The sequence below is a fragment of the Vitis riparia genome, chromosome 5 (genome assembly GCF_004353265.1).
Source record: "Vitis riparia cultivar Riparia Gloire de Montpellier isolate 1030 chromosome 5, EGFV_Vit.rip_1.0, whole genome shotgun sequence".
Taxonomy (NCBI): Eukaryota; Viridiplantae; Streptophyta; class Magnoliopsida; order Vitales; family Vitaceae; genus Vitis; species Vitis riparia.
Window position 1 is genome coordinate 10,855,009 of NC_048435.1, and position 8,473 is coordinate 10,863,481.

The 8,473-nt window shown below is 34.7% G+C and overlaps 1 protein-coding gene across 2 annotated transcripts; it reads right to left on the minus strand.

Moving 5' to 3' along the window:
- Nucleotides 1–1,585: 1,585 nt before the first annotated feature.
- Nucleotides 1,586–8,123, minus strand: LOC117913823 (disease resistance protein RUN1-like). 2 transcript variants are annotated; one of them, XM_034828873.1, is made up of 9 exons: nucleotides 7,961–8,123; nucleotides 7,245–7,879; nucleotides 5,611–6,688; nucleotides 5,168–5,467; nucleotides 4,976–5,078; nucleotides 4,393–4,883; nucleotides 2,813–4,327; nucleotides 2,069–2,740; nucleotides 1,586–1,857 (listed from the first exon to the last, which is right to left on the minus strand). In XM_034828873.1, exons 2-8 carry the CDS (start codon nucleotides 7,745–7,747, stop codon nucleotides 2,075–2,077), a joined length of 4,656 nt encoding a protein of 1,551 aa, XP_034684764.1. In that variant the 5' UTR covers nucleotides 7,748–7,879; nucleotides 7,961–8,123; the 3' UTR covers nucleotides 1,586–1,857; nucleotides 2,069–2,074. The 2 variants fall into 2 exon arrangements, with proteins under 2 accessions (XP_034684764.1, XP_034684765.1); XM_034828874.1 differs by having other exon boundaries at nucleotides 7,245–8,123.
- Between the last annotated feature and the right edge of the window lie 350 nt (nucleotides 8,124–8,473).

Here is an 8,473-nt window from a genome sequence, read left to right on the forward strand (position 1 = left end):
AGATCATGCACAACAAAAGTTCACTACAACTTAAAAAAAATATCCTATAATTAAAGTTGTTTTTTTTTTATTGATCATAAGAATGAACATGAGTACATTTTTAATATGGCTAGATTTTAACATGCAAGAAAATCTAGATGTGGATGTATCCATGATTTTACTTGGTTGGCTAATAAAACTTCAAGGTCCTTCGCAAATTAAAAGAATTTAATTTTTATTTATGCCTTATTTTTTGCGAATGCATTCCTAATTGTTTAGATAAGGGTTTAAATTTCATTATCTTTATTTGAATATTATGAACACACTAGTTAATTTATTGGTCGTTTCTAGAATAGCATAATTTACCTAATGAGCATAGAAAAGATGTTATAATATACGCATGATGTGAACATCAATAGTCATATTTTGGTTGTTCACTTATGATCCCTGTTTTTCTCTACTTGTAAGTTGAGACTTATATATAAGAATAGCTCATCCAATGTGTTTCTAAATACTCACACTCAAATGAGGACTTATTTTTATTGTCTTTAGGAATTTCTACCTAAAAGTGGTCATAAAATGCAAGGTTTCAATTTTATAGATATTTTCATAATAATCATATTATAAACAATCAATAAAAGTTAGTTTCATGTATGAAATCATATATTAACAAAATATAAAAAATACTTAAATCATCTTTCCAAAATATTCAAATAATAAGGTGACTAAAGAATTTAAATATACTTATAATTCACATAAACATGTATACATCCATTACTTGTGAATTAAAGAATGAATTCCATAAAGGTTTTAATCAAGCAAAATCAATACCATAATTTTGTCTTTAACTCGTTGTAATAGACAGGGACATATACCTCTCTCAAAACATTTGAAATGAAAATTTTGAAATCACAATGTTCTTCTTCTTTTGAATTTGATTGCTTGTTCTTAATTTGACATTCTCTTTCCCTTTGAGATTAAAAACAAACAAACAAACAAACAAACAAACGGAGTAACAAATTAAAAAGAGTGTCAATTCAACTCAATTAGAGTCTATTCAAAATTGGAAATTTCCTTGCAGCAACTAACTAGCTTGAATGAATAAGGATGTATGGGTTGATCAATTGAGCTTTGGGCCTTTGAATAATGATATCAAATTTTCACCTTCAATTGCTTGAGACATTCCACTTGGATATCAATCAAACCCAAGGTTAAGACATTAAATTATGTAATTTTCTATAATAAGATAGTTTTAGAAAATGTTTAATGCTTCAAAAGTAATAACTTATGAAATAAAGAATCAATCGCAACATAAGCTTTAGTTAACAAATGCAATGCCATGATTTTATATTTTCGCTCATTTGAAATACGTAGGAACCCAGGGTTATCAATCAAACCCAGGTTTAAGACATTAAATTATGTAATTTTCTATAATAAGTTAGTTTCACAAAATGTTTAATGCTTCAAAAGTTAACTTATGGAATAAAGAATCAATCCCAACATAAGCTTTAGTTAACAAATGCAATGCCATAATTTTATATTTTTGCTCATTTGAAATACATAGGAACAAATACCAACATGCATCTTAAAGTAATCCAAAACAAAATACTTGAAATTGAAATATTATTTCCCATCTTAAAGGAGATTCTATCTCTTTACACCAAGAATTATGAATAGAGCAAAAGTGTGAGTTTAAATTGGCATCACTTTAATCAAAATCTCAAATTGGGTTGAAGTATTTGACTTGCCTTGATTAATAAGGGCATCCGCATCCATGGCTTAACCAATAGGGTTGGGCATTTGACATTATGTATTTAGCAGCTTGGAATATCCCATCAAAGCTTGATGTGTACTAACTTTTCCAACAAAATGTTTAATCTGCAAAAAAATTAACAATGCAATCAAGCTTGTCCTACAAATGCCTTAAAACAAGTTCCAATAAAAATGGGTTTTGAAAAAAAAAATTAAAAATTAAAATTCAGCCCCTTGGAATCAGCAAGGCATATATAATAGAAACTAAGAAAAGGAGGGTGGCTTAATTACCAAAAAGTTGAGATAAATGTTTGGTCAACATCAACAATTTTCTTACTTGAAATTAGTGTCTTGTACAGCATATCCAATGAACAAATTTGCAAAGAAGCTCCAGCCATCTGTGCATATGGTCCATTTCATGGTCTTGGGCATCAACACCATTACCATCAATATTCAGGGTGGTGCCATCACAGCTTCTCTCCACATCAGTATTAGTATCTTCTACTGCTGAACTGGTGTCACAGCTTCTACGTTGTACAATTGTGAGATTGTTCTGTTCATAATCGTGGGCATATAGAAAGTGGAAGCCACACCTCGCCACTTTCACTGGTTTAACACCAAAGTAGACATTAAATGAAGCGTTCAAGGTTCTCCATTCATTTGAGTGATATCCCTCGGGAATATTTGACTTAGGATAATATATCAAGCACCCTTGACTTGATGCATCTTCATCATAGCAGAATTCACAAAATTGATGAGACTTACAGGAAAAATATGAACTGTCATCATCGAAATTCAATTTACAGTGGAAATCCCTATGTGGTGTGGTCTCAATCTCAAGTGGAACATAAAGAGAGCACAGAACAAAGCCCAAGAAGTCATCATTTTCATACCAACTCCAGGGAAGTTCCATTGTTATTTTGAACCCGCTTTTCTGATGGCATATCCACTCCAGAATCCCATTTCTTTCAGCAATAAAAGTTCTGACAGGTCTTCTAAAGTCACGCGCCTGCACAAAAATTACCCTCTGAATTTTGTGTCCCCGTGAAAAGAAAGGTTAACTGATATATGAAAACCATACCTGAATTTTGGATTTAAAACATTTGAATAAAGAAGACCAGAGTAGATTTGATCGACTGGATAAATTTTCCAGGGATGTGCAGTGATGGGCATCTAGACAAAATAAACCTGATGGAAGTTCTGGAATATGTTGAAGCATCTTGCAGTGACCCAAGTCAAGATCTTCTAGGTTATAAAGTTGACTGATCCCATCAGGTATGCGACTAAAGTGGTTCCCCCTCAGAGATAATGTTACCAGTGATGATAGGTAATAAATTTCACTGGGAAATTCCCTTAGATTGCAGCCTTCAAGCTTTAATGTCCTCAAGGAGCATAAACCGGACAAAGACGGCAATGGAAAATTCATTGAATCTAAATGCTCAACACTAATATGAAGTAACGATTGCAGTCTCCCCAAGTTGTCTGGCAATTTGTTGAAGTTTGGACAGTGACTGACAACGAGAGTTTTAAGAGATGTCAAATTACAAATACTCTCGGGAAGATTCACAAGATTTTTGCATCGTGACAGAAACAAAGATTGAAGCCCTCTTAGACGTTGAATTGATGATGGTATCTCTCTTATGGCGGTTCCATCTAAATAAAGGTTTCTCAAGCTCTCCATATCTTGCAGGATTTCTGGAAAGCTCTCTAGTTGTGAACAGCCAGAGCAGGTGAGAGTTGCAAGGGATTTGAAACCAAAAATGCTACTGGGCAGACTCGTAAGATTTTTGCAATTCCGCAGACATAAACTATCAAGTTCCAAGGGATTCTCGATGATGGGTACTTCATTCATATCACTGCCCTTAAAACAGCACTTCCGTCGAAGCGTCCCATCCCGTCTGCATGCCCTGCATATTCTAACATCTGCATCCTCATGGCTTTGTTGAAGGTCTTGGGAGTATATAAGGCGGACTCCACACTCCTTTACTTTCAAGGCTTTCTCAGAATTAATGTAAAAGTCGTAAAAGGTAAACTTACTGTGAGTCCATTGATCAGAGCAAAACCTTTCCGGAATAGCCGCCTTGGGATAGCAAATCACCCACATCTGACCTGATACACTCTCATTATCTTCGTTCTTGTCTTCTTTATAGCAAAAACAATTGGATTGAAAGCAGGGACAATCTACAACTTCAACTCCATCACCAATCATAGCCAAATTACACTTCAGACGACAAGAACATGTATGTTTATGTTCATTCTTATGAAAAGATTCAGCCACAGATTCATCGTCTGTTTCATTCTCCCATGTATGAGCAGATTCATCCTCAGATTTATTGGCTGATTCATTCTTGGACCCGTGTGCAGATTCCTTTTTGGGTATGTCCTCAGATTCAGAAGCAAGTGGAACATAAACACAGCATATAGCAAATCCCAAAAACTCATTATTTTGGTGCCAATTCTGAGGGAGCTCTGTTACTATAAAATGTCTATTTTTCCGATCCATAATCCATTCTGGAATTCCATCACTTCCGGGAAGAACAATGCAAGTTCCCTTGCCATGGTAGGAAGAATCACTAAAACTAGTGAGTTGCGAATCCTGCACCAAAGCACCATGTAAATATAGAGTCCGCATATAACCAGTGTGTGACATGAAAATCATACCTGTGCCCAACTGAAGCAATTGATCAGAGAATGCAATGGCAAAAACGGGGCTCTTGATGAAGTGTGATTTGAACCATGTGCATCTAAAAGCTGCAGACGTGATGGAAGCTCTGGAATTTGTTCAAGATTGTTGCAGTGACTAAGGTTAAGGGCTTTCAGCCTGGAAAGCTGATTGATGGTAGGAGGTATGCTACTAAAATGGCCCCCTTCCAGATTTAGATTCTTTAATGATGATAAATAGCAAATATGACTAGGGATTTGGTGGAGCTTTGAACACTCTTGAAGTAGGAGAGTTTGAAGACCATTTAGATGTGTAATTGATGACGGTAAGTCCATTATAGCTGTTCCACTCAAATCAAGCACCCTTAGCTTTCTCATATTGGCCATGATTTCTGGAAATCTCTCTAGCTTTGAACAGCCATTGCAAGACAAAGTTTGAAGGTGTTTCAACTTGTAAATGCCTCTTGGAAGAAGCTCCAGGTTTACACACCCTGCCAGATTCAAGGGAAAAAGAAAAACCAAGTTAGTTTTAGTAATTATAATACTGCTGCGCCAATCTTTTAAGAACCATGCATTGTACAACCTTCTAGAGTTAGAATCTCCAAGTTTGGCACACTTGATAAGTCTGGAATTCTTATGAGATGGACAGAGTGACTGAGATCAATAACCCTCAACTTGTCATGAAGCTGTAACAAAATAATTTTTTTCAATAGATAAATTTACATGTTAAAAATTAATATAAAATTACACTGTAACTAAATAATAATAACAATACCTTATTCCTCCTCCAAACTTGCTTTATATTGCTGTCCCTTAATGAGAGTTCAACAAGGTTCTTTGCATGAAAATTCATTGGCAAAGATTCTAAAGGGTATCCATCCCAATGCAGATATCTTAACTCATAAGAAGAGAATTCAAAGTCCCTTGGAAGGTGGTTTTCAAGAAATAGCTTTCTACGCGGGTTATGGATTTTGAGCAATCTAAGTTTATTCATCTCTTTGAAAGATTCCATGGTAAGTTGTGATGGATTAAATTTACATCTATCTAGGAATAGTCCTTCAATTGCTTGTGTCCCCTGAAAAATATAAGACAAGTAAGCGAAACAAAAGATGCATTAAACTTAATTGAGTTATATACACGGCTAATTTCTGAAAAAATAACAATAGTATTGAAACTTGGATACATAGGTATAAACAAGTTCATGCATTTGACTCTTACCATATTTCTTATAAGCACATGATAGGCATTAGAATCCCACAATCTACTCCTTCTTCCAGGGTCTTTAGGACATTCTTGACGAATAATCTCCCAACCCATTTGTTGTATTAAATCATGCATATCTAGCCTGTTTTTTGAAACAGTTATGAGACATCTATCATCTAGAGTTGTTATTCCGTGCTTTGCATGAGGGCCCAATATTCTTGAAACAAAATATTTGTCATCTCCTTTGAAAAAGCATGCAACATCCAAAAATATCCCTTTGTCTACGTCATCGAGTCCATCAAAACTTATTCTAAGTACATTGTGAATTTCCATGTGGGGTATTATTTTTAGCTTACACATTGCACTTTCCCATTCACTTATTTTCTTTCCAAAAAGAGAAGCACCCAAAACTTTAAGTGCTAACGGAAGGCCATTAGCATAATCTATGATATTGTATGAGAGGTTTTTATAAACTTCTTTGGGATGATTTTGTTTAAAGGCCCACAAACTAAAGAGCTCAATAGCTTCTTCCTTGTTTAATTTTGAAACCTCATATGGTATATCCACTCCATATCGAGCAAGCACATGTTTGTCTCTAGATGTAATGATGATTGTACTTTTTGCCTGAAACCAATCCTTCTCTTCAGCCAAATATTCTAGTTGTTTCAACTCATCAACATCATCAAAAATAATAAGAACTCTATTGGAGCTTAGACACCTCTTTATCATACTAATTCCTTCATCAACAGTGTTTATCTCAAAAAATTTTCCCCTTAGGATACCATGAAGAAGTTCCTGCTGTAATTGAAGTATATCACCTTTGGATCTCTCTCTCATATTTCTAAGAAAGCTACTACCATCATACTGACATGAGATCTCATTATAAATAGCCTTGGCGATAGTAGTCTTACCAACCCCACCAGTTCCACATATCCCTATGACTCTAACCTTATTTAACTCAGTGTTCATCAACGATTTCAATTTTTCCAAATGAACACTAATTCCAACTATGTTCTTTCCCACACTTAAAGGTTGACGGTTTAATCTTCTAATGATTGTATTAACAATTTCCTTGACAACCTCAGTCTCATACCTGCAAATCATATAAATTAAGTACAATGATGAGTTAGAATGAGTTGCAAAATATAATAAATTTAAGACTTGTTGAAGAATATATACACAAAAAACAAGCAAAAATGTAAATTGAAACTCAGGAAATAGAGGGAGATGCATGGGAATCTTGGTAGTAAGTGAGCATGGAATTCGTAGGCATTATGCAATTACCAGTGCCTCATAGCAAAATAAGATATTGATTAAAAGGGATTTAAAAACTAATATTTGATTGCACATAAAATTTCAATGTATTGAAAATTGCACCTAAAATATCTAAAGAAATATTCAATTTAAAGAAATATCAAATAACTTCAATGTATTGAAAATTACATATATAATCTCCTTTTGATATATATATTTATCCAAAAAGTGTTTGATCGATTTGAGATGGAGATTGAATAATTGTTGACCGGCATTTTTATCCCGAAAGAAGTCATATTTAATATTTAAAAAAAAATGAAAATCGTTCTTCCAAATTTGCATTTTCAATATCCAATTTAAACAGAGAAACGAGAGGTGAAGAGAAGCGTACTTACTGGTCATCCACATGGCATCCGGATAGACAAGCTGCTTTTGTCAAGGCAATCCTCCACTTTTGTACCATCTCCTTCTTTTTTTGATTTGCATCTCTTTCATGGTAGGCAAGTGCGTCTCCGAAACTTCCCCTTTGGTTTCGTACATCAGATGGATCCACATGGTAGAAGATTGGTAGAACCACTGATTCCTTTTGGCTCTTGCGTTCAATGATCTTTACGAGTTCATTTAAACACCATCTGGAGTAAGCATAATTTTTTGAGAAAATAATAATAAAAAACGTCGATTCTTCTATAGCTCTCAAGAGATCAGAAGCAATATCTCCTCCTTTCTCAAGTTCTTCATCATCTCTGAAAGTTTGAATTCCAGATGCAGTCAATGTTGTATATAGATGATCAGTGAAATTTCTGCGAGTATCGCCACCTCTAAAACTCAAGAACACATCATAATTACGAGAAATAGAAGTAGTCGAAGAAGAGGCTCTATGGGTGCTGGAAGAAGCCATTTTTGGATGGCTTGAACCAAAATTACAAGGGAGTTTGGAGGGTCCTTGGATGCTCAATGACTATTGGCTCCAGACCTCTTCACCATGAACAAAAATCCAAGCTGGGAGGGAGGTTCAGCTGAAAAGCTTCATCTGCAGTCGTAAAAGAAAAGAAAAACACCCTCTTTGAGAAATTTCTTTGTATATAGATTCTAAGAGAAACACATATTTTACCTTTTGGTTAGGGAAGATCCTTTCTCCATTCCCTTTGTGTTGGAGACTGCATTAAGGGATGCAGAGAAGATGGTGGGGAAGGTGTTGAAGAAGAGGCGGTGGGTAGCAGAGGTCTCGTTGACTGGGTGGATGGAATCGAGGTAAGGAATTCTAATATTTTGAAATGAAATTTCATGGAAGGTGTTGTTTTTAGTTTTTGTTTCCACAAATATTTGTGCGCGGCACCTATGATGATGAGAAATCCCTAATTAAGAGTAAGTAATATTGCTTTCCTTTATAATTAATCATTTATACTTAATTTTTTTCCGTCACCTTAAGTATTTTGATAATATTATTTGTTATAGCTATTGATGGGAAAATTCTTTCATCTTTCTAAGAGATTTAATAGATTCTTGTTGGAAATCCACGTCAAAGTAGGCTGCTAACTAAAAGTTAATTGAGGTCTGTGACTTTCACATTAAAAAATAGTTGGATTGATGTAAAAAAGGCAAACCTTCCCTCCACACCCAAATG

Bases quoted from the DNA above. Each gene is read 5' to 3' on its own strand.
- LOC117913823 (XM_034828873.1), bottom strand. From the start codon at position 7,747: ATGGCTTCTTCCAGCACCCATAGAGCCTCTTCTTCGACTACTTCTATT. The intron at 6,689-7,244 runs GTAAGTACGCTT...TATGATTTGCAG, and splicing joins GGATGCCATGTGGATGACCA to GTATGAGACTGAGGTTGTCA. The intron at 4,884-4,975 runs GTTGTACAATGC...TGAATCTGGCAG, and splicing joins GGAGATTCTAACTCTAGAAG to GGTGTGTAAACCTGGAGCTT.